This window comes from Heloderma suspectum, chromosome 12, assembly GCF_057233095.1.
Source record: "Heloderma suspectum isolate Gila_16-S chromosome 12, 16-S_ref, whole genome shotgun sequence".
NCBI lineage: Eukaryota > Metazoa > Chordata > Lepidosauria > Squamata > Helodermatidae > Heloderma > Heloderma suspectum.
Genome location: NC_139469.1, coordinates 20,194,353 through 20,219,788, shown reverse-complemented (window position 1 = coordinate 20,219,788; position 25,436 = coordinate 20,194,353). Strand labels below are relative to the sequence as shown.

Sequence of the window (25,436 nt, the reverse complement as noted above, 5' to 3'; positions counted from 1 at the left end):
CGTACCAAATAAGGAACACCACTTGCGTTCCATATTTGGTCCCGGTAGTCTACGTAAAGATTTACGTAGACTACCGGGACCAAATAAGGAACGCAAATGGCGGCGCCCATGGGGCGCCGCCATTTGCATACGCGTTTTTTTTTTCCCAAAGTCACCCGTGATAGGCTACATAACGATTAACGTAGCCTATCACGGCTGACTTTGGAAATCTAACCGTGATAGGCTACGTTAATCGTTACGTAGCCTATCACGGTTTTGTTTTTTTTTACTTTATTTTGTAATGGCGGCGGTGGCGGCAGCCGGTTGGAAGACAGGCCGCCGCCCCCGCCGAAATGCTGCCGAAACGCCACTGGGACCCGCCACCGGGAGGGACATTCGCCAAAGGTAAGTCCCATCCCGGGGGGGTGGCAGGGGTGGCGGGGGTGGTGGTGGAGAATTTCACCACCAATTTTGGGGGCCGAATGCGTTGGCATTCGGCCTCCTGGAGATTTGGGGAGAAATTCTCTGCCATCCCTAGGAATCCGGCGGACCCACTTCTGCCAGAACTCCCTAGCTCTGCTCGCCCTCTCCCCATGCTTGGTGAATGGCCTGCACTCACCCTGGCGGCCTCCTCGAGCTTTGCCGTTGCCATTTTTTGAGAAATAAAACGGAGACCACAAAAATGCACATAATTGCACATACATGAAAATGCACACTTTGCACATCAGAATGTGTGCATTCACAAAATGCGTGTTTTCACACATACAAAGACATGCACATTTTTGCGATCACCATTTTATTTTTCACACAAATGGCGCCTGCGGAGCTTGATGAGGCTGCTGGGGTGAGCGCGGGCTGCTTGCTGAGTGTGGGAGGGGCTTGATCATGGTCCGGGGACCGGTGAGAGGGGGCAGGGGATGGAGAGCCTGGACAGGGGTGAGTTCACACATCCCTAGTTCTAAGTGTGCCATGAATTTGGGAAGAAATTTGTTTTGATTGGGGGCAAAACCTCCAAGTGACCATTCCTGCAACTGACCACTGTACATCTGCTAAGACCAATCAAGTCCCTGAGTGGATGTTGCTGTTGCTGCTGCTTTACAGTTTGATTCTGTTGTCAATAGGATGGATGTCTTTTTCTTTTCTTTTCTTTTCTTTTCTTTTCTTTTCTTTTCTTGGCATTGTGTGAGTGCCCTACTTCCCTAAACCCAGAAAGATAAAAATCACCAGCTAGATTAAAAAGCTCGCAGTCCAAACCGTTCCTTAAAACATGCAAAGTGGATACTGACTTAACAATAGGGTCAGGCAAAATCATGGCTTTGCATACCCTATAGTCCAGCGGCATGCTCTTCCAGACCAAGGCCCCGAGGTTCCCCATCCCTGCTGTAGCCAATGTCTACCCCAATCCCCTCCTGAAAAAAGATCAGATCAAAATCCTGCATAGAAGAAGTGCCGGATTCTGAAGTTTTTATGCAAATTAAATATCTTTGCATAATTTACGCAGCATTTGTGAAGCATGGGGAGGAGCATAGAACTATAAAGGACCCAGGATCCTTACCCTCTGACCACCGAGAATGTGGGCTTCTTAAACCCGGCAAACAGTGATATTTTGGGTGGATGAATCTGTCCATTTCAGTTGCTCTCAGCTTCTCATCCCGCCCTCCCCCCCCCCATCTTAACTTTGCTTTGACTCAAACATTGAGAACTTTTCCAGTCTTGTTTGGTTTGCTCCAAACATAATACATTGAAAAACATTAGCACATTCTCTGAACACATTCTTTTTCATGCATTTTTGCGTTTTTTTATATATATATATATATATATATATATATATGTGTAAGCAATATTCCTAATATAATGCATTTTTAATGTTATATCCCAATTTATGCATTTTTTGATTGGAGGACTCCTTTGCAAAATTGGGAGAAATGCAAATTTCGGAGGATTACTGGGTATTGCTTCACATATTGGTTCGAAAGTGCAAAATTAGGTAAGTTTACATTAAAATGAGAACTGAATTAATTTCTCCCCCATTCCTAATTAATTTCTCGCCCATTCCTGATTAATTTCTCCCCCATTTCCAGCTGCTGTGTAACATGATGGAAGAGATCCATGGGCCCTTTGCTGAATCAAGGCAAACCACCTAGCTGAGCATTATATGTAAACCTGAACATACTTGAAGATACATGAAATCATTAACTGTATCATCCTCTGGATGTGTCAGATGATGCGTGCATCTGTACTTTGCTGCCTGCTTTTGGGGGCATTAAACCTGGTGAGATATCTTTAAAGCTAAGACTCTCTTGATCCTTAAAAAAGAAAAAAGAAAAAGCAAGACACTTCCTGTAGATACTTCTGAAAGCCCTAAGTTCAAGATCTTACTGCTGCCTGAAACAGAGGAGGAGGGAAAATACCACTCTGCTATTTAGTTGGCAGAACCTGGCTGAGGCTTTTTTCTTTTTCTCAAGGAAGCGTAGGTCTCTTTTTACAGGTCTAGCAGTACTGATGGTAACATGGCAAGAATATATTAGTTCCTTGCAGCCTTGACTTTCCATTTCTCAAAACAACATCAGACAACATCATCTGTCCTGGAGCCATGTTTGGATTTCTCCTTTTTATTTACCAGAAAGGAGCACTGTTTCTTGGGGGGGTGGCGTGTCTTGTCTTCCTTTCCTCCATTCCCAATGCTCTCTCCATGAATGCACACATCTTAAATGCACACATCTTAGTCAAGGGACAGTGGTGAGTAACTCATTCAGCATTCCAGACCACATTCCACTGGATATACCAAGAAGAGGGAAAGAACTGCACTGCAGTGATTTTTCTCTCCAATGCAGTTCTTACAGGAATACTTTGATCAAAAGACCTCACACAAAACATCCTTATATCAAATCTCCATATTCATTCAGATCTGCTTATTGATAAAATAGCAGGTTGGCTGTGAAAATAACAGGGCTGCAGTGTTAACAATACAATCCTACTCTGAAGTAACCACATCAAGTTTGGTGGGATTTACTCTCAGGTAAATATGCATAGGATTGCAGCTTAAATCAATTAACCAAACCAATAAATGGGTTAAAGCAGGGGTATGTGATGTGGTGCCTGTGGGCACCAGTGCATCCCCGGACATTTTTCTTGGTGCCCTAGCCCTCCGATTTTTTTTCTCCAATTAACACATTTTCTTACTAATTGCTGGAACCACTGTGAAATAGTTTCTGTTGGTGTGGAAAATGCTGGGTTCAAGTGGGTTGTTGAGTGCATTGGGGCTCAGAACCCACCTCTGTCTGTCTGTACTGAGACTTCTAAGCTGGTTACTTGCCCTTTGCCATGCCTACCATGGCAACCATGGTAGTGCCCAGGACAGTTTCTCAAATGGCCAGATGTTCCCACAGACCAAAAAGGTTGCCTACCCCTCTTGGTGGCTCAATTAAAAACCGAAGCTCAGTTCAACAATGGCTGCGCCTCACACTACCTTTTGATGTTATGGGAAATTCTGTGGAGGGTGGTCCATAGCCCACGGAGCCAGTAGAAACATAGCTCAGTGATAGAGCACATGTTTAACATGGAGAACGTCCTAGGTCCAAACTCTGGCATCTCTCAAGAAAAGGAGCAATCTGATCGGCTATGTGGCACCATGATGACATGCTGGGTATAACTGACTGGCCACAACACTAGACACTGTCTTTCTATATCTGCCTGAGAACCTGGAGAGTGCTGCCGGTAGACGATATTGGGATAGATGGACCAATAGTCTAACCTCTTCTAAGGCAGCTTCCTCTCTGTCCTCCTAAGGTTTTTGTTTCTGATCAGAGCCACAGTTCATGCAGACCCTCTCCATAGCCATTAGCCATACACTACTCCCACTGGGAAATGGAGGCCAGTGGGAGGGATACTTGGATCAGCTTGCTCTTCTAAAGCAGTTGGCCTTTACATTTTAATTAGTTTTAAATGTTAGTTTTCATTTGAATTTTTGCTTTTCTGCATTGCAGCCACTAATGGGCAGATGTAATTATAGCTAAACTGCAGTTCTGGACACCGCACTTTAAGAAGGATGCAGACAAGCTGGAGAGGGTTCAGAGGAGGGCAACAAAGATGATCAGAGGACTGGAAACAGAGCCCTATGAGGAGAGACTGAAAGAACTGGGCATGTTTAGCCTTGAGAAGAGAAGACTGAGGGGAGATAGGATAGCGCTCTTCAAGGACTTGACAGGCTATCCCAGAGAGGAAGGCCAGGATCTCTTCTCAATCATCCCATAGTGCAGGACGTGGAATAATGGGCTCCAGTTTCAGGAAGTCAGATTCTGGCTGAACATCAGGAAAAATGTCCTGACTGTTAGAGCAATACGACAATGGAACCAATTCCCTAGGGAGGTGGTGGGCTCTCCCACACTGGAGGCATTCAAGACGAGGCTGGACAGCCATCTGCCAGGGATGCTCTGACTTGGATTCATGCATTGAACAGGGAGTTGGCCTTGATTGTCTTGTAGGCCCCTTCCAACCCTACTATTCTATGATTCGATGATTCTAATATGCATGGCAAGTAGGGGAGGGGAAGCAGAACTGCAGTGGTTGTGGCATCCTTCTCTTAACTTTTTGGCAAGCCCTTACCATGGCCATGTGCCTTTTTTGCACTGTCCTATTTCTGTTAATTGCCTCTCTTGGAAGCTCTTGTGGTTCTTTCTTTTTTCTTTTTTTAAAGAGGGTGTCTATTATACTTATTTGTTATGGCCAAACAGGGATCCTATAGCCAGCATGTCATCATGGTACCACATAGCCAACTGGATTTCTATACACATTGAAATCACAAAGCCACGTTGTGGAGGTTAATGTTTGCTGCCCTTATACTGAATGGGATAATATTTTCACCCAATTAGAGGACATATTTTGCAGGGGGTGAACATCTTTGTGAACGCTTCTCCCTCCATTTCAACTCAGTGTTATTTAAAGACTGAGGAAAAGTCAAAGTTGACCTCCTTATGTAATCCGAATGTTGAATTAATGTGCATTGGGTCCCTGAGATAGTCCTCTCTCTAGCCAGCTGTGATGAACAAGTTCAGGTGTGCTGCCTCTGTACAGGTCACCGGTGAGTGAGCAGTGACCATTTAAGCATGGGAGTGAAAAAAAAAAAAACCAAGCTTGATGAATTGGAAAAAAGATAATAATATATGCAGAAAAAAACACTTTCAGCTTTTTTCTATTTGAATAATAAAGTGCTGGAGATGTTCCCCAAGAGACCACAACCATGTCAGTAATAAGACAAGTCTGAAAGCAGAGTTTGGCTTCAGTATCCACTTTTCGGTAGTGTGGGGGGTGTCTTTTAGACATGGGGTGGGTAACCCAACTAGAAAAGAGACCACAGAGTTCCAAACAACGTTTTAAGGTTTACTGGGAAAAACGTTAAGAGGAAAACGTGTTCACATCTAAATGGATATACACACACTGTACAGCATGCAAAAAAAGAAGAAGAAAACATAAGAGCATTTTGGCAATAAAATAACCGGTAATAAACACATCTAACTAACCTAGGGATGCTGGAGAAATCTGCCCCTCTGCTCCTCTGCCTTAGACTTTTATATTTTAAAAACAGCCTATTCCCTCCCCTCTCCAGCACATCAGTAGGGGAATTTTTTGTTCACCTTTGCCCTACATGCCTATCTCCCCAATTCTTCCTTCAGTTGCTTGCTGCAAACCTTTTTTTCCCTTCTTCCTCTGCACACATTCAGGCTTCTGTATCAAAGTAAAACCTTTTGCAAACCTCATGATCTCATCTGACCTTCTGTTGAACCTCTGGCCCACTCCCTTATCACCTGTTCTTCTACAGACACTCTGGCTCCCTTCTGCAAACCTTTGGTTTTCTAAGTCCACTCCCATCATCTTTAACTAAACCTTTGACCTTTCAGCTGTTACTGGCTAAAAAACATACTAAAAACATTTACCCCATAATATCCAAAAAGCAAATTATATACAAAAATGGAAGATAGTTCTGTTCTTTCATAATCATGTATAGTAGGGGTGAGGAACTTGTGGCCTGCCAGCTGTCATTGAATTCCAACTGCCAACAGCCTCAGCCCACATGGCCAAGCCAATAGTCAGGGACAAGGGGAGTTATAGTCCAATAGCATTTGGGGAGTGCAGGTTCCCCATCCCTGCTCTAAAGACAACTAAGGGTGCAGTTCTGTACATGCTTACTGGAAATAAGTCCCACTGAAAGGAGTGGGACTCAGTTTTTGAGTAGGCCTGTACAGGATTTCACTGACATTTTCACACTCTAAGGGAAATTCTCCTTGATACCAGAAAGTTGTGAAAAGTCACACTATCTCCACAACAGTCCTTGATGTTTCTGAGTGATAAAGCCAAAGGATTCAGGAAAGGCTGTCTTCCTTTTCAATTTAGAAGCAAAGGATGTGGGACCTGCAATACAGCATTGTAGTAGGGAGTTCTCCTGTCCAGGGTGACAGCGAGCCAGCCATGCCCTTTTCAGGGCACTCCATTCCCACATCCCCCTTTCCCATGGTTATGCATCTTCCCTGCCAACCATCAGTCAACATTCTGTTGCTGCTGAGCATCTTCAGTCCTCGTTGGACAGTTGGGAGCTGGTTTCCCCTTGAGGAGATACGTATCTTTTGAAAACCCTGGCGTTCCTCCAAGCCTGTTGTTCCCTCTGTCTTGTATAAGGATGGTATTGTTTTGGCTAAATAAGGACTGACACTCAGAAAATTGAGATATATGGGGATGGTCAGTCCCCACTGGCCTATTTGGGGGTTCTCCCCTCCTCTAGGATTTCCCCCCTACATAGTTTTTGTACTACTGCAAAACCTGGGATTCCCCCAAGCTTTTGGATACCTTTTTGTGTATGGATCATGCTGTTTTGACCACATAATGATTGGCACTAGGGATGTGCAAACCCACCCCTGTCGGGGTTCTCCAGGTGCCTGCCCAGCCCCTGCCTCTGTTCGCTGGTCCCTGGACTGTGCTTGAGCCTCTCCCATGCTCAGCGAGCAGCCCACACTCACCCTGGCAGCCTTGTCAAGCTCCACGGTCACCATTTTTTGAAAAATAAAATGGCGGTCGCAAGAACGCGCATATTTGCGTATGTGTGAAAATGTGCATTCTTGCATACCCAAATATGTGCATTTTTGCCATCACCATTTTATTTTTCAAAAAATAGCAACCGCGGAGCCTGACGAGGCCGCCGAGGTGAGTGTGGGCCACTCGCCAAGCACTGGAAGGGGGTGAATGGGGGCAGGGGCTCGGAGAGTGGGGCTCAGGGGTGCAGGCAGATGTGTCTGTTTTTCACCAGATTCCCAGACAGAACTGAGCGCCCGCACCATCCTTAATTGGAGCTCAGAGAACTATTACTATATAGGATATTAACAAATGTTAGTGTATCAGCTGCCTGATGGGGTAAAAAACAAGCAAGCGGGGGAGGGGATGAGCAATTTTCTTTGCTTACCTACTGCTTTTAGGGATGCATACTTGTTGAGCTCCTTTCCTGGTGGCTGCTGTTCATAGGGATTTGTGATCTGTCCCATGCTTGGGAAGGAATGCGGATGCGTCAGCTGTGGGAGGAGGGGTGATGTTGGCACGACGTTATTCATCTGTGTTGCATCTGCATGAAAGAAAAATAAGAGAGGAATCATCTCACTGAAAACAAATCAGATGCATTTATTTATTTATTGCATTTATCTCCTGCCTTTTTCCCTCTTGCAAGGAACCCAAGTCAGCTTACATTTTCCTCCTCCTCTCCATTTTATCCCCACAACAACAACCCTGTGAGGTAGGCTGGGCTGAGAGTTTGTGACAGGCTCCAAGTCACCCAGTGAGCTTCCATGGCTGAGTGGGGACAAGAACCCGGATCTCCCAGCTCCCAGTCCAACACTCTGACCACTACACCACACGACCACACTGGCTCTCCAGATGCTATTATTGTTGTTGTGATTATTATTGTTATTGTCATTATTATTAATACTGTTTAATTGAATGTATGCATTACTTCCCACCCCCAAAAGCAACTTGCGCACACAATACAGAAATCCATGATTAATATAACAGGGGGAAGGGGCCAGTGGAGGCTGGTGGCTCCAATGTCAGTGGGGTGGTGAATCCGCTCTGGGTTTCAGTCAGAACCAGTGAGAACTCTAAAGGAGCTTTTCAAGGTGCTGAGCCCTATCCCCAAATTAGGTTCAGCACTTTGGATAGTTCCTTTAGCTTTCTGACTGGTTCTGACTGAAACCCAGAGCGGATACGCCACCCCACTGACATCGGAGCCACCAGCTTCCACTGGATGTCATGTCATAGAATCATAGAGCTGGTGGGGGACATGTGGGCCATCTAGTCCAAGTCCTGTTCGATGCATGAAAACCAGAGCTAAAGCATCCCCACCAGATGCCTGTCCAACCTCTGTGTGAAGGCCTGCAGTGAGATCCCACCACAGCGCTAGGTAGTTGGTTCCATCATAAGAACATAAGAAGATCCACACTGGATCAGACCAAGGGTCCATCTAGTCCAGCATTCTGTTCACACAGTGGCCAACCAGCTGCCCATGGGAAACCCACAAGCAGGACATGAGTGCAACAGCACCCTCCTGCCCATGTTCCCCAGCATATCGCCTCTGATCATTAAACTGCTCTTACTGTTTCTCCTCATATTCAACCAAAATCTACCCTCCTTAACTGAAGCCCTCTAGATCTAGACCTGATCTCTGGGGTAGCAAAGAACAACTCTTTTGCTTCTACTCTGGGGGAAACCCTCCAGGTATGTGAAGAGTGCTATCATGTCCCACTTCTCTGAAATAACATGTCCAGGTCCTTCAACCTTTTCTCCTAGCACTTGCTTTCCATACTGGCAGTAAGAGACTTAAGCTAAAATATGCTGTTACTTTGGCCCCCTCCCTTTTTGTCTTTGTGTCACTGGAATGCACTGTGGGTTCCAAAATAGGATTCAGTCGTTGGGTTGCATTGTGACCTCAGTTGGCCGAGACTGGAGCCCTCGGTCTGAGGTTATGCACCCCTGTCTCAATGGAGGCTGATGGCCCAACATCTGATGGGGCCTTAAATCCATTCTGAGTGTTAGTCTGAACCAGCCAGAACTCTGAAGGAGCTAACAGTGGAACAACTCGGTTAGGATTACTGGTGAGAATAAATATATTACAAAATGTAATGATAAAAGTTTTTTTTTAAAACTTCTATAGTTTAAAAGCATAATCTAAACTAGGGATGGCAGAGAATTCTGCCACGGACCCAATTGAGGCTGGATTCTTTTGGATCATTTAGACATCCTCTCCCATCAGCCAAATTGCATAGGTCTGTGTGTGGCTAGCCATTGACCACTGGAGCCTCACCTCTTCCCCTGTGGCAGGAGACATGAGGCTGCCCAACATCACTTGTGGTAGAGGTCAGGTGGAAGGAGTGGTGTCTTGTCAAGACACTTATGTGAAGAAGAAACATAAGAAGAGGAGAAATTCACCCATCTTCATCCTCATGCAGTGTACAGCCTTGTACCAATATGATTCACTTGAGACACTGTCCTGAAGCATACATAAAAGGAGCAATTTCCCTACTGGTTGCAAGTTATTGCATTAACCAAAACCACAGGCAGCATGTTTCATCCTTCCGATGGGACAAAATTTACACAGAAGGCAGAGAAATAGGAATCTAATTGCCCATTAGGAAATCTTCCAGCACTGACAAAACCCAATCATCTAATAGATGTCTTCCACCTCTTGCCTCTGTGATTCAACGGCAGGGGCTGTCAAGATTTTTCTGCATCTGTTTTGCATTACTTGTTATTCTCATGGAGGAATGAATGCCCTTTTCCAAGCCATTTGCTTGTCAACAGAGCCGAGGCACAAAGGGCAGTTTTGAAATTTTTAACTGTGCTTCTGTCCCATTGCCTAGAGGCTGAGGAGAGGACCTGACCTTTATGATAATAAATGGACAAAAGCAGACATGTAGATTAGTCATAATCTTATTTGGGATGTGTTCATCTAAATGTGTATCCTTTTTGGGGGCATTGCTTCTTGCTAAACAGCAGCTTTCCCTGACCTGGTGACCTCCAGATGTATTAGAATACGGCTCCCATTATCCCCAGACAGTATGGACATTGGCTGTGCTGGTTGGAGATGATGGAAGCTGTAGTCTAGCACATCTGGAGGGTGCCAGGTTGAGGAATTCTATGCTTAAAGAGAGGATACTGGGCAGTATAGAAATAAATAAATAAATAAATAAATAAATAATTTCCTCAAGGACTGTTACACCCTCACATGCTACAGTAAAGAGTTCTGGATTTTGAATTGCTTACTCCCAACAGTGCAAATGATGGGTGCTTTTCACATGTTGTGTTGTTCACATAACAATTCAGCAATGTAGAACCAGAGTCTCAGCCTTGAACCTAAAAGACTGGAAGATTTGTGGGCCCTTGAGATGACGTCCTGAACCTCCAGGGTGTCTCCCGCACTAAATGACCTTTATTCTGCTTTAAATAGATTGGAGATAATGAGCTATCAGATTACCCTGCTTGTCTTCCGCTTGACTTCCCTCTGTAAAAAAGGAAAAGCTGCAAGAAGAGGAGCTGGACCAATGAAATATATGGGGGACTCAGATAAGGGAGAGAAGGAGCTGGAAAGGGGAGTGGGGAAAGGAAGCATGTGTAAAAGGAGACCATTGTGATCCTGCGCTTAAAACAGATGCAGAAAGCCCCATTTTAAATGTGAGATTTTAGTGGAGAGATGCTCACAGTCTAAAGGAGCTATCCAAGTTACTGAAGCCTATCCCCAGAATGGAATCACAGCCCCACCAAAATCAGAGACACCGGCCTCCACTTCTTGAGAAAACCTCACTTCTCCTCTCCAAATCTTTATTGCAGGAGTGGGCAACTTTGGGAGATCTGGAGGCCATTTTTGCCCCCCTCCCAAGGCTGCACCCCAATTAGGGTGCTGAAAATAGAGGAAAATAAAATGACATAAAAATGGCATCCAGAACTGCTACAGAGTGTCAAAGGGGTCAAAATTAGCTTGCAAACAAGCTATTCTTCACCCCTTTGGTGCTCTGTAGAATCTCCAAATGTCCATTGGGGGGGAGAGAAACCTGTTATTCTCCCACGTTAATCCCCTTCCCAAGAATCTTAAAGGCGGCATTCAGATATCTGTCTGTCTGGTCTATCTATCTATCTATCTATCTATCAATCATCTATCTATCTATTACATTTATATCCCACCTCCTTTCCTCCTTAAGGAACCCAAGGCAGCATACAGAATCCTTCTCCTCTCTATTTTATCCTCACAACAACTCTGTGAGGGAGGCTGGGCTGAGAGTCTGTGACTGGCCCAAAGTCACCCAGTGAGCTTTCATGGCTGAGTGGAGACTAGAACCTGGGTCTTCCAGCTCCAAGTCCAATGCTCTCGCCGCTACACCACACTGGCTCTCTAGATGCGGCCCACCACAAGGCACCTTGCGGAATGCCCCCTCAAACCCGGAGCTGGATTTCTTCCCAAAGTTGCTGTTCAGATGAAGAAGATCAAGGTTTGTTTAACACTTGGCACACTGAGAGCCATGCAAATTTGGCTATATAATCCTCCTTTATGCCCCTACCCCTTGAGAATGAAGATCAGTCAGTGGTCTTTTCTGGATGCTACTGTCAGGGTTGGATCTGAGCCCATAGCGTCCCAAAGCAGCTCTGATTCTGAGAAAGAGAGGCAACTCGTGTGGGAGGAACTTTCTCAGACTTCAGAGGCGCAGCTGGAGGGAGAGCCCCCCCCTCTTCTCACATCCCTGAGAGTGACAGCGAACAAGGCATGGAAAGGGAAGGACAACCTGAACTTCTGGATGCGAGGCGCAGATGCAGGCACACGCGAGAGATCTCAGGGGCTGAGCCTCGGTGCTCAGCCCGATTGGCTCAACGTCAACAGCTGTGCCCAGAAGCATCACGGGAAAGGGGGAGATCTTCCCCTCCCTCCCCTTAAGTTCAGAGGATTGCCAGGATTTGCCCAAATTATGCAACTCTGTGCACTTTACAGCCAACATTTGTGCTGTTTAGGGATGTTAGAGAAATCCGCCGCAGATTCAAATGAGGCCGGATTGCATAATTTGCATAATTGTGCAAATTATGGCTGAGACCCCCCCCCCCCCAAATGCAATAAAAGTCCCTGGAACATGGGGAAACTATGCAGCTTGGCTCACAAAGGAAGCCAAGTCAGCGTGCCTTAGAACTCTGGCAAGCCCCCAAAGGGTCAGATTTCCTGGCGATGGACATCCCTAGCGACAGTTAAAGATTTTTCTTTAAAATTACTGCACTGACGTTCTATTCAGCTTTTTTAAATCAAATTTTTATTGTGAGTTTCAACAAAACAAACAAAAACATGACAAAGCCAAAAAATTGAAAATATAACAACATACTCCGAAGTCCTCAGTTTCTGTTCCACTTTGGGAGTTAGGACCTTGCATAGCTTATTGACTTTTGTATGTTGCTTATTTGCTTTTGTACGTTGTTAACTTTTACGCCTTATGATGTTTTAATTGTTTTAAATCAAATTGAGAATGCTAATGTAGGAATATCCAATTCTTATATATCCTTTCATGGGAGTAAGTCCCATTGAACACAATGGGGGTGGCTTCTAAGAAGATATGCATAGGGTTGTGCTGTAAAATGTATGAGTAAACAAAGTAAGAAATAGAAAAAATATATGAGCACCAAAATAGTGATGCATCAGTGACTTCACATCTTCATATAACATCCCCATTGCTCCATCCAACAGCATGTGGACTACAGAATGGGAAACACATTACAAAAGAAACTGTTTTGCTTTCAAAAACCTTCTCATTTTTTTGAAGCACACATTTATTCTGTCTTGTTTGTGCATCAGTTTGTGATTTCTTTCTTTCTAAAAAAAAGTCTGCATGAACACTGATATGCATTTTCATGTGCATGAAAATGTGTATGCATCTTTTGTACGTAACTTCCCCTTATATATACATTTTTCAAAGCACTTTCCCTTAGCACGTGGCTTTCCCCTATGTATACATGTTTGTATGGTTTTCTTCCTAATGTACCTTTTATATACTTTAAAAAAAAAATTGTAAACTGCATCACAAAATTCTGAGAAGTGTGAAAATAGAAAAGTTGTGTTCCAGTTATGAATGAGAAGTAAATCCATTCAGTTCACCCCTATCTCTACTCTAGAATTAATATTTATCTAGTAGCTATAATGTGCAACATGTTCTCAGATGTAATACGTATTGCAGTTCTGCAAAGAGGAATAGAGGCTACATTAGAAATTTCAACAATGTTTGGTTTTGAACTCCAATCTGTTCATGGGCCTCAGTAAACATATCTGGATTTAGTTAAGGTGCCTACATGGGAGGAAAGGGGTTTGACAATGGTTAAATGCTTTTTGGAACAGGGTATGGTTCATATATTTCAATATATTAAAGAAAAGTTTGACAAGTATGATACAAAGCGATACCAGTTCTTTCTGGTTCATTATGCAATCAATGGCCTGGTGGGAGAAGATGAGTCTTAGGGCGTAATCCTATGTGGAGAGGCAGCTGCCTCCGAACTTGGAGGTGACTGCCTATCCAGTGCATGGCAGGAAGACTGCGGGGGCAGGATGGTCTCCTTCCTGCTCCAGCCACCCTGCATTCGTGGCTAGAAAGCTGATTTTGGGGTGGGGAGGCCGGATGACGCATAGGAAGTGTCATACCAGCACTTACACATTCCCTGCCCCTGGGACCACCCCCCTTTGCCCCACTCTGTGCTGCTTTTCCAAGAGTGGAGCCTGTGGATGATCTGCACCACCTACAAGGCAACCAATCCTATGGCCATCTAGCCGCTGACTAGAAGCCATAGTGTTGTGCCCTTAGGGTCTTAAGGGAATTGTTATCTTTTCCCCACTAGTAAAGGACTGATAGGAAAAATATACTTGATTATAAAGGTGGTTGCAGAAGGAACAGCCATTAATTTTTCAAAAAGAAATATGGGAGGAGGATTTAATATTGGCATTGCAATCAGAAGTTTGGCAATGGATGGATGAAAAGTATGGATTACGATGGGGTTGCCTAGCCCATCATTGCATTTTTAATGTTTTAACCTTTGTAAACTGCTGAAAGAGCTTTGGCTATGGGGCTGTATAGAAATGAAATTACGACTACTAATCTCTAATTAAATACACCCCTTTCAATGAAGTATCTCTCAAACACAATTCGAAATGTACGTTCTCACAAAATACATGTTTTGAAATGGATTTTAATATGCTGCGAATACACTGGAACATTTGAGGAGTGCGAAATTCTAATCTGCACATTATTGCAAGAAGTGTGGATCAGGTCAGTACATATTGCAATCTGCAATGATCAAATTCCTCAAGCTTCCCTAGTTTTAATATTCTCCTCTGCTTGTTACTTCATTCTCTTACTATGATAACCTGGGGGGGGGGGAGTGCATTGTCGGTACAGTGAGAGATCTGCTTCTTGCTTTTAAAAAGTCATTACTGACTCATTCAGCTTCATTAGGTTTGTGTGTGTGTGTGTGTGTATTTCTATGTTAATGCACAACCTTTCATGTGTGAACCTGCCATAATGATACATAAGAATATTTGCTGTTAGTGTAACAAATGATGCAGCAAGATATTAGGAGATGTATTATTAAGCTTCAGAGAAGTAATTATATCACAAAAGAGAGAGGGGAAAAACCCTTGCTTAACAGTTGAGACTATTTCCAACTTCTGGCTGAGGCTAACTAGACCTGAACCTGTTTTGATCACAAGTCAGATGATGGAAGAGAGCTTGAATAAGTTTGAATAACTTATACTCCATCAAACATAATTGTCCTACAATATGGTACCAACTGTTCAAAACACACCTCCATTGTGGTGGTTTCTAAAATGGCAGGCTGTACACTGCATGGTGCCCTGGCATACATGCATTTATACGCATGTGCATTGAAGACTAGATGCATCAACCTTTTATTGCATCAGCCTTCATTTGCATCAACCTTCTATTGCATTCAACCTTCATGCATCAACCTTCTATTGCATCAACCTTCATTAATCTATTGCATCAACCTTTATGCATCAACCTTCATTTATACGCATGTGCACTGAATACTAGATGCATCAACCTTCTATTCAGTTATCTAGTTCTTTAGGGACCCCAGGAAGGGAGCTAAACCCTGAAGAACAACAATCCTTTGTCACAATGGCAAAGTTTTAACAAGCAGTTTCCAAAAGGAAACAAATCAGGTCAAAACTGGGGGTATGATTTCCCAGAATCAAGAAGCAGAAAATAGGAATTGCCCCTAAAAATAGGAATTGCCCCTGAAAATAGGCACAGCTGTAGTTACATGGTTTCAGGTCCACTCTAGTCCTAATCATCTGTCACTGATGAAGCTTCAGCTCTTTTTGCTCTAAGCAGGGATGTTGGAGAAATGCACAACAGATTAAAATGAGTTCAGAGTTTTATGAATCTGACCTGCGTATTCTGTAGCAGAGTGGCTTTTTCTATGTTGTGCAGACTAGGGATGGATGGGTGCCCCCCCGTCTGGGTTCTTTGGGTGCCCACCCAGCCCCTGTCCCTGGTCACTCATCCTCAGACCCGCACTCGAGCCCCGTGCTCGCTCGCGGAGCCACCCACACTTGCCTGGGCCCCGTCCATCTCCACCACCATCACCATGTTTGGCGATTGCAATATTATGCACATAGACTTATGTGCAAAATGGCACCGTGAATCTTGCATTTATGGGCAATTCACAGTGCCATTTTGTGCAAAAATTGCTCACATAAGGCTTACAGGCAAAATGGTGCCATGAATTGCCCATATATGCAAGATTCATGGTGCCATTTTGCATATAAGTCTATGTGCATAGTATTGTGATCACCATGTTTTTTTCAAAACATGGCCATCACGGCGGAGGCAGACAGGGCCTGGATAAGTTGTTGGGGGCTCTGCAGGTGTGGGAGGGAGTTGAGCAGGGGCAGGGGCTCAGCAGGAGCAGCTCGGGAGGCACAGGCAGTCTGCTGGAACCCTGGACTGAGATGAGCTCCTGCACCATCCCATTCTGCAGAGCTGTGGACCAATTTTTTTAAACTTCTGTGGGGAATTTGCACAAATGCACACATCTGCTGATGTGCTTTAACACTAATGCACGGTTGCACAAGTGGATCGAAATTTTGGCCCATCCCTAAAGAAAATCCGATTCCATCAATGAGCGGATGATGGAAGGAAAGATGCCCGACAGCCCGCAAAACACAGACAGAACAGATTTAAGGAAATCTGCACATCTCTAGCATTAAGAAGGGTGCTAGCTCGGAAAACATTGCAGCAGGAGTGGGTAGACTTCGCTCTAAAGGAATTGGTCAGCAACTAGAAGTTCATAGGCTGAATCTGGCTCACAGAGGCTCACTGCAGGTTGACTCCTACTTTCCTGCCAGTTAGCTACATGACGGCACAGGAGGTTGCTGAAGAATGGAGGCATGGGTATTAGAGAAGTGGACTATAGTTTCTCTTTCCTTGTTAAGAATATAAGGGCCATGCTGGAGGAGGAATGGGCAAAGGCACTGCTGCTCACCCCGTGTGCCCCTCGCTGGGCCCCTGCTGGCTTCCTGTTTCTGTTCGCCACGTGTGGAGAGCCACCAGACGGCCTGTGGGTGTTCAGCGAGTGGTACGAGGCAGCCTGCTGTTCTGGTAGCCACCATTTTGTGCAAAATGTAGGGATGTTGGAGAACTCCGCCACGGACTCCAGTGAGGCTGGATTCTTTAGAATCCGGCCCCCCAGAGTCTGTGGCAGAATGGAGCAATCCCCCCTGCCACCCTGCGGAATCCCCCCAGGATGGAGCCTTCCAGGAGGCGGAGGCGGCGGCGGCGGATGCGGCGGCAGTGGCGGAGGCGGTGGCTCCAGCTCGTCTTCCTGCTGCTGCCGGGCTGTTGCGGCCGCAAATGGTGGCCGTTTGCGTGGCTGCCTTTTGCTGTGATAGGCTACATAAATACTTATGTAGCCTATCACAGCAAAGAGCAGGGGTGCAAATGGCGGCCGCTATGCCATTTGCGCCCCTGCTCTTGCCGTAACAGGCTACGTAAGTATTTAGGTAGCCTATGATGGCAAAAGGCAGGGACGCAAATGGCGTAGCGGCCACCATTTGTGTCCCTGCCTTTTGTTGTGATAGGCTATGTAAATACTTACATAGCCTATCATGGCTTGGCAGGGACGCAAATGGCGGCCACTATGCCATTTGTGCCCCTGCTCTTTGCCGTGATAGGCTACGTAAGTATTTGCGTAGCCTATCATGGCAAAAGGCAGCCACACAAATGGCGGCTGCTATGAAGGCTGCCATTTGTGGCCGCAGCAGCCCGGCAGCGGCCAGAAGTCCGTCTGTGGCTGGCCCCGGCCGGCAGCTCCACGGAGTTGCCGCAGAGTGGAGCCGGCCGGGGAGGTTTCCGGGGGGAGGGACGGAGCACCTCCCCCCCCACCGTGGATGCCCCGGAACAGAGCCAGGTAAGGGATTCGTACATCCGTAGCAAAATGGCAGCACCCAGAGTCCCCGTCAATGCCCGTCAACCTCTCATTCTCACCTCCTTGCAAGGAGAAAACAAAGGGTTGGCTGGCAGCATGGGACTCCTGCCCCTGCCACCTCTTAACCCCTCACAGTCTCCTAGTGAGGAAGGAGGCCATGAAGGGTTGAGAAGCAGCATGGGCAGGAGTCCTGTCACTGCACGCAAACCCCTCGTTCTTGCCATGCAATCTACTCCAGCATAATCCAAAATATTTACGTAAGATAAATCGGCGAAAAATAGGGCACGCAAATGGCGGCCGCCATAGCCGCCGCCATTTGCATACGCCATTGTTGTTGTTTTCACCCAGACGTGATAGGCTATGTAAGTCTTTACATAGCCCATCATGTCTAGGTAATAATAAAAAAAGACTGCAAATGGCGGCGGCGGCAGCCGTTTGAAAGACCAGCTGCTGCCGCCACTGGAGCCGCCGCTGGAGCCGCTGCTGTCTGGAACATCCGCCCCAGGTAAATCTCATCCTGGGGGGGATCTGTGGGGTGGCAGGGGGGTGGTGGGCCATTCCGCCACAGATTTCGGGCGGCCCAATGCCAGTGCATTCGGCCTCACTGAAATCTGTGGCGGAATTTTCCGCCATCCCTAGTGCTGAGTAGAAGGGAACTAGTACTTCCTGGGATTTGGAAGTTATGCTTCTATTAATGCAACGCCAAATAGCATTTGCCTGTTTTGCAGGCATATCACACTGTTGGCTCATATTCAGCTTGTGATCTACCACAATTCCAAGATCCTTCTCGCTTGTAGTGTTGTTGAGCCAAGTATCCCCCATCTTGTAACTGTGCATTTGCTTTCTTTTTCCTAGGTGCAGAACTTGGCATTGATCCCTATTAAATGTCATTCTGCTGTTTCCAGCCCAGGATAACATAGCGGAGGACCATGTAAGCCACCTTGGGGTCCTTGCAAGAGGAAAAAAGGCAGGATATAAATGTAATAATAATAAAACATACAAAGTAAAAAAACAAAACAAAACAGACAAGGCAGCTTCCTGTGTTCCTGTCTATATTCTTTGTTTTTAAAAGATGGCAGTGTTCAGGCAGGGAGGTGATCCACTCTTCATCATTTTTCTCCCCTCCTCTCCCTTCACACCTTTAAACTTCTTCTTCTTTGCAATCAGAAGGGCAATCAAAAGGGCAAACATTTCAAATTATTTATGAAAATGACCCCCTTAGTCGGGAAAACATAAAGGGTTTATGAGCATAAAGCAAAATTCCCCTAATTAATACCTCAGAGAAAATTTGTGGGGGTTTGTTTTGTTCTTTTGTTTAAATTTAATGGTTTCTTAATGCTAAACTGTCTTTAATATTATGGTAAAATATGTTAACTACCATGCTAGTCTGACTTGACGGATGAAAGGAAGAGAAAAGTAATCTGTCACCTACAGTTCTCTTGCCATCTCCAGCTCTCCTGTTTTCTGTATTTACATAATATGAGGACATTTGGCTCAATTACTAATTGCAGCAACACCTGAAAGGTATTTATCTTCACCTACATTCTCTGCATTGAGTTCTCAGTACAAGAAAACAACGTAAATAGAAATCAGGATCACGGAATTATTGTTGGAAGTGTCCCTGGAGATGATTTAGACCAGCCTCCTGCTCAATGCAAAGGAGAGACCACCATCTCCCGAAGCGGTCCTGCTTTGTTTTTATGCAATCTCCCAGCATTTTAGCATTTTAGCTTTCTAATCTTTTCGCTCTGGCATTTTAAATCTGTATTTTAAATCTCTGCATTGCTGCTAGGTTTCATTCCGGCTGTACCATTATGCTGTGGTTTTAAGTGTTCATGTTTTATATTGTTTTATACTGCGCTCCACGCTTTTAGTTTTTGTGAACCGCCCAGACAGCTTTGGCCATTAAGCAGCATACAAACAAACAAATAAATGTATTTAACATTATTTCTGGGCCTCTGTGTTGCCAAAGGGCAACAGTTCTTTTTAGGATTCAGCATCAAATGAACACACTAACGGATGGAAGCCAAAGATTTTATTAAGCACAAGCAAATGAACAAAGCCAACAAGAAAGCCATGTATAGCCATGTATATAGCCATGTATATAGCCATGTGTATAGCCATGGAGAGAACCCCAGAATGAGGGGCAGATGTGACCCCAACACTGGCCTCTCCTTAATGCTGCACCTCTCTGGATGAGCTTGTGTCAAGATGCCCAGTTGGGAGAGTACCAGGGACACATATACACTATTATGCTCGTATTAACCCCTCCCCTATACCAAAGCTTGATTCCAATAACTTCAAGGCTGTTTGGCAGTAAGCCAGTAGAAATAACTCTCCTCCCTGGCTAACCACACACTAACCTTGAGATCTTGCCAGAGGCTTATCCACTAGCCTCTCACGCTGTACCGTCTCGGACAGATAACTAAGTCATGGGAAATAATGAGGAGAAGCAGCGCTAACCTCGAAAAGCTGCAGGGCCAACCCTGAGTCTAGTCATGAGAAGGAACAATTTGTGCTCTACTAACTCCTCAAAATAACAGTGGTCTTCCACATTTATTTATTTATTTACAATATTAATATACGGCTCCACGTCAAAGATTTCGGAGCAGTGAACAGCAAGGTAAAAGAATAAAACCCCATAATGCAAACAATTAAAGCATTTTTAAAGAACAGATCCTGAACTTAATAACCGCAGCTGGTCACACAGGGAAGGCCTCTTGAAATAACAGTGTCTTCAAGAGGTGCTGAAAGTGACACAAGGTTGGCACCTGCCTGACCTCCAAAGGCAGGAAGTTCCACAGGAAGGGGGCCACCACACTGAAGGCTCTTTTCCTGGTGGACTCCAACCGGGCCATAGATCCATGTGGAACCACATTTCCACTACAGCCACTTGTGCCAATCAGACATTTCTCCTAATGCAGGGGTGCAGAATTTGTGGCCATCTGGAGAACTCCAGATGTGGCCATCTGGTCCAGAGAACTCCAGAGGGCTGGATTTGGCTCCTGGGCTCGGAGGTTCAGCATCCTGTCCTAAAGTTTAGCTGAAATTGGATGGCCTTCAATGTCCACCCACTCATTCCACTCCTGTCCTCTGGAGCAACAGCAAACAAAAATGGCTTATCATCTGTGTAACAGCTCTTTAGACATTCTGCAAATATTCCTCAGTCACAGGGCTTCGTTTCCAGACCCTTCACCACCGTGGCTGCCCTCCTCTGGATGTGTTCCAGTTTGTGAATGACCTCCTCAAAATGCGGTGACCAGAACGAGACACAATACGCTATATGCAGCCTGACCAGCAGAGAACAGAGTGGAATGATTGCTCCTCATCACCCAGATGCAATGGTTCTGTGGATGCAGCCAAAAATTGCATTAGCTTTTTTAGCAGCTGGATTGCACTGTTGTCTCATGTTCATCTTGTGATCAAATTGCCCACGTAGTATACTCTGTAAAGCCAGGTGTCTAATGGGGCAGTGGGTGCCCCAGAGTTTCCCCAAGGATGTTGCATGTGGATATCAGGCCTTATGGGAACCCCCCTGTGGAGTCTCCCCATTTTGCATTACTTATTGGCGGTTGTGGATTAAGGGCACCATTAAGGGTGCAATCCTATGCATACGTAGACAGGAGTAATGTTTTTTTCTGTCTAACACATGTACACTTTTTTTCTGTCTAACATGCATAGGATTGTGCCAAAAACCTAATGAAGATCAGAATAAGTCTTGAGTCCTGGATACTGCTGTGCATGCTGAGAAGCTGAGCATCATGGGAGAGGATGTCCAGGAAATGAATCCTGTTATGTTGGATTCTTTCTAGATTGGGTTTATCGTAGGGTGGATGTGGGGCAGTTCACACATTGCTAATTTCAATGTGTCACTACTCCCTCCCCCTTTGTCGTTGAACCCAGATATAATTCTAGAACCACTAGAACCCAGATCTCCTGACTCCTAGTCCAGCACTCTAGCCACTACACCACACTGGCTCTCTGTAATGCTGTGTATATTATTATTATTATTATTATTATTATTATTATTATTACCAGTGTGGTGTAGTGGCAAGAGTGTTGGACTAGGAGCTGGGAGATCCTGGTTCTAGCCCCCACTCGGCCATGGAAGCTCACTGGGTGACTTTGGGCCAGTCACAGACTCTCAGCCCAACCCACCTCACAGGGTTGTTGTTGTGAGGATGAAATGGAAAGAAGGAGGATAATGTAAACCGCCTTGGGTTCCTTGCAAGAGGAAAAAAGGCGGGGCATAAATGCAATAAATAAATAAATAAATTATAATATCCCACCTTTTCCCCCAATACTGGGACTCAAGGCAGCTTTACAACATTAAAACTTGTACAGTTTAAAACCTATAAACATTAAAACTTGTACAGTTTAAAACCTACAAACCTATAAACAGAAGTATACAAAACTTAAAAGTCAAAAATATAATTAAATCTTCAATAATATTAAAATTGTCTAAAATATCAAAATGTTAAAAGACAACAAGAAATAAACCATAGTATCCATCCGTCATATTCTCACAAGTCCAGACTAGCTATCCCCAAAGGCCTGCAGAAACAAAAAGGGGTTTTACCTGCCTGCGAAAGCATATCAAGGAGGGTCCCTCCCTGGGGAGGGAGTTCCAGAGCCTTAGGGCAGCCACTGAGACCCAACCCCCCTCTTAGACTCCCACAACATCCCTATCACTGCTGGACTCCTGGGTCATGACAGAGTGTGTGTAAATCTCTCTCTCTGTGTTTGCATGTGTGTACTTAAGGCTTTTGATATATGACCCATACCAGGATGGTGTGAGTGAAACATTTTGAAGAAAATCCTCAACATTTTATTCTTTAATGATAAAATGTTTAACTGCCTGATGAGGATAATCTTCTTCTTTTGCGGGGGCTCAAGGTTGCTATGTTCGCCCTACAAGAGCAAAGTATGAGACATAAATTTGTCCTTCAGCATTTACAGAGTGATACCTTCTGCCCTGCATTTGTAATGACTAATGGCTTCCAGCAAATAAAGCTTGATTTAACAGAAATAAAATGGAAATAAAAATGTATGACTGTATAACTGGAATCTGACAACCTTCAGTTCAATTCAATTCAAAATTCAGGGATGCATTTGTGTGGGAGATGCAACACAAAATACAAATATGTTACAAAACCTTCCCAAAGACAAATGTCATCTGCTGTGGGCATATGGTACTATTCACTAGTTTGGGAAAGAAGTTGCTGAAGTCGTTAAAACAATTGCTACTCATGAGTTACCATTAACACCATTGAGGCTGCAATCCTATACACAATTACTTGGGAGAAAGTCCCATTGAACTCAGTGGGGCTTACTCCTGAGTTGACACATATAGAGGGGAGGAATTGGATCTTGATGTTTTCCCTCTTGAAGTCACAGGAGTGTCTATGGTTTGGGGAGGGGGAATGCCCCAAACCCAATGTCCCTGGGATGCTGTCTCAGGGACCATAGGACTACATCCTGAGAGACATTTAGAAATGTGTATTTCAATATATATTTCAAAGAGATTTGAATGTGGATTTTAAAGACAATGACAGATTAATGCATATTTTGAAGGGCAAAAATCTATTCCAAAATGTGCATTTCAATGCATATTTCAATATGGATTTTAATGTGGATGTTGAAAAACACACAGCTTAATGTGAAAATGGGACAGAACAGACTTATGAATGAACACACGACAAACTGATCTGGACCAGCAATAGACTGAGTAATCCATCCTGGTGTTAATATAGGGATGCCAGTGTGGTGTAGTGGCAAGAGTGTTGGACTAGGAGCTGGGAGATCCGGGTTCTAGTCCCCACTTGGCCATGGAAGCTCACTGGGTGACTTTGGGCCAGTCACACACTCTCAGCCCAACCCACCTCGCAGGGTTGTTGTGAGGATAAAATGGAGAGGAGGAGGATAATGTAAGCCGCCTTGGGTTCCTTGCAAGAGGAAAAAAGGCGGGGTATAAATGCAACAAATAAATAAATAATAAATAATAGGGAGCTGTATAGTATCAATTTGTTCAATTATAGAATATGAATTTTCAAGAAAATGTACCAATTAATATTTTACGTATGTGACATTAGCTATGTTACTGTATGACCATATCTAACTATATGCTTTTTGGTTGGGCTATTCTGTATACAATAACAATGATATCAGTAAAGTCATGTAGTCCACAGAGCTTGATTTCCACATTTAAGAAGCCCAGTATCTAATCTGCATTGTCACAGGGGCCTGTTTGCATGGACACTGCGCATGCCTCACCAGCGTGGCTTCCCATGTCATGCAAATCTGGTGGGAGTGGCTTGTTGCCATGGTTAACAAGCTACCCCAGAACCCTGAGACAGCCCATTGGTGCTGGTTGCCTTGTAAACCATGGCAACATGACACCCTCGCTGGGTTCGTATGACACAGCACCAGTGCTGGTAATTATGCAAATCCTCCCAGCACACAACCAGCACACATGGTGGGGGAAATAAGCAACCATGGCTTATTTCCACCTCCATGGTCAGGCGAACCTGGGCATAGACAAAGCCGTATTGAAAATTCTATTTTTGTTCCCTAAGATTAGGGACGGGGGCTCCTTTCAATACACAAAGAAAGGATGCTTTCTGAACAGAAAGCCTTCCTCCCTCATCCCAGATGTGTGGACATCAGTTCCATCCAGTTTGATGGTTAACATTAGGGATGTACAGATTGATGTGAAAATAGGACAGAACTAGGGATGGATGTACTCAATCCCGTGCTATGTGCTGGACCCCTGCTAGCTGCCTGCCACTGCTTGCTGTGCGTGGCAAGCTGCCGGGCAGACTGCAGATGCCTGGAGAGCCGTGCAGAGCCACCTGATCCCTCGCCAAGCTGCCATTTTATGTAAAAATGGCAGCTGAGCCTTTTTCATAAATCCCCATGTATGCAAATGGCGGCCATGAAGGAGCCATTTATGCAAGATCACAGGCGTACATTTGCGCCTGCAATGTTGTGTAAATGGCTCCTTCATGGCCACCATTTGTAGAACTGGTGATTTACAAAAAACACAGAGCCACCACTTTTACCTAAAGTTGTGGCTTGGTGGTCCAACGGGGCCTGCACACACTGAGTTGGGTGAGCACAGTAGACTGAAGTCCAGGAGGCAAAGCAGGGGGAAGTCTGCCAGACTGCACACCCCCTCTTGGACTCCCACAAGTCTGTTCTGTCTTCTCCCTAGACAGAACAGACCTATGAAAGAACATAGTGAAACTCTCATGGACCAGGAATGGGTAGATCTGTCCATCCTAACTGATAAATAGAGCACAAAGCAGCCTTTCCCAATCTGGTGCCCTCCAGATGTTTTGGATGTCAACTCCCATCATCTCCAGCCAATGGTCAGAAATACTGTTGCACTCATGTCCTGCTTGTGGGTTTCCCATGAGCAGCTGGTTGGCCATTGTGTGAACAGAACGCTGGACTAGATGGACCCTGATGGTCTGATCCAGCAGACTAGATGGTCTGATCCAGCAGGGCTCTTCTTATCTTCTTAAATGCTAGAAGCTGTTGTCCAAAACATCTGGAAGGTAATAGTTTGGGGAAAAGGCTGGCAGCAAGTGATTTTTTTACTCCAGCAAAGGAGATCGTGACCTTGTCATGGTGCTGGAGCTTGAGCACCTCAATGACGTCATGAGCTAAACCGTGAAGGGACACCCAAGATGGGAAGGTCATGGCAGAGAGGTCAGACTAAATATGATCCCTGGGGAAGGAAACGGCAACCCAACCCAGTATTCTTGCCATGAAAACTAAATGGATCACTACAACCAGAGATATGTTGGTATACCATCAGAAGATGGGACTCCCAGGTCGGAAGATGGTCAAAATGCTACTGGGGAGGAACAGAGGATAAGTTCAACTAGCCCCAGATGTGATGATGCAGCTAACTCAAAGCCGAAACAACGGCTAGCAGCCGATGGTGCTGGTGGTGA

At 45.0% G+C, this 25,436-nt stretch overlaps 1 protein-coding gene across 1 annotated transcript in view; it reads right to left on the bottom strand.

The window, feature by feature from the left end:
- Positions 1 to 25,436, bottom strand: part of SHISA9 (shisa family member 9) — a 356,073-nt gene that overhangs the window by 30,944 nt on the left and 299,693 nt on the right. Inside the window, exons 3-5 of the mRNA XM_084819206.1 lie at positions 7,430 to 7,585; positions 5,750 to 5,761; positions 1,522 to 1,529 (exon numbers count right to left, since the gene is read on the bottom strand). Of these exons, the coding sequence (XP_084675332.1) occupies positions 1,522 to 1,529; positions 5,750 to 5,761; positions 7,430 to 7,585 (176 nt within the window). The remainder of the gene's footprint in view (positions 1 to 1,521; positions 1,530 to 5,749; positions 5,762 to 7,429; positions 7,586 to 25,436) is intronic.